Here is a 267-nt window from a genome sequence, read left to right on the forward strand (position 1 = left end):
TTTTTTAGTGATAGATGCAATATTTGCTTTTTATGGTACTGGCATTCATGGGCCAATACAAATTTTCCTCAGATTTATTGAAAATATGTCCATTTGTTGATTGATGGTTTAAAAGAAAAATAAATTAGTTTTATCTATCCACAAACATCAAACCAACAGGTTGCCAGTTGTACACTGGATGCTAGCACAAAGATCTATGCATATCGTGTAGATAGTATCCACACAGACACCCTTAAGATGGCAGGTGGACTAGGAAGAACTCAAGAC

At 35.2% G+C, this 267-nt stretch overlaps 1 protein-coding gene across 1 annotated transcript in view; it reads left to right on the top strand.

The window, feature by feature from the left end:
• Positions 1 to 267, top strand: part of LOC119586021 (condensin complex subunit 2-like) — a gene marked incomplete at its 3' end in the record, with an annotated part of 15,174 nt that overhangs the window by 8,244 nt on the left and 6,663 nt on the right. Inside the window, 1 exon segment of the mRNA XM_037934729.1 lies at positions 160 to 267. Coding sequence (XP_037790657.1) covers positions 160 to 267 — 108 coding nt within the window.

Source organism: Penaeus monodon, chromosome 20 (assembly GCF_015228065.2).
Source record: "Penaeus monodon isolate SGIC_2016 chromosome 20, NSTDA_Pmon_1, whole genome shotgun sequence".
NCBI classification, from domain to species: Eukaryota; Metazoa; Arthropoda; class Malacostraca; order Decapoda; family Penaeidae; genus Penaeus; species Penaeus monodon.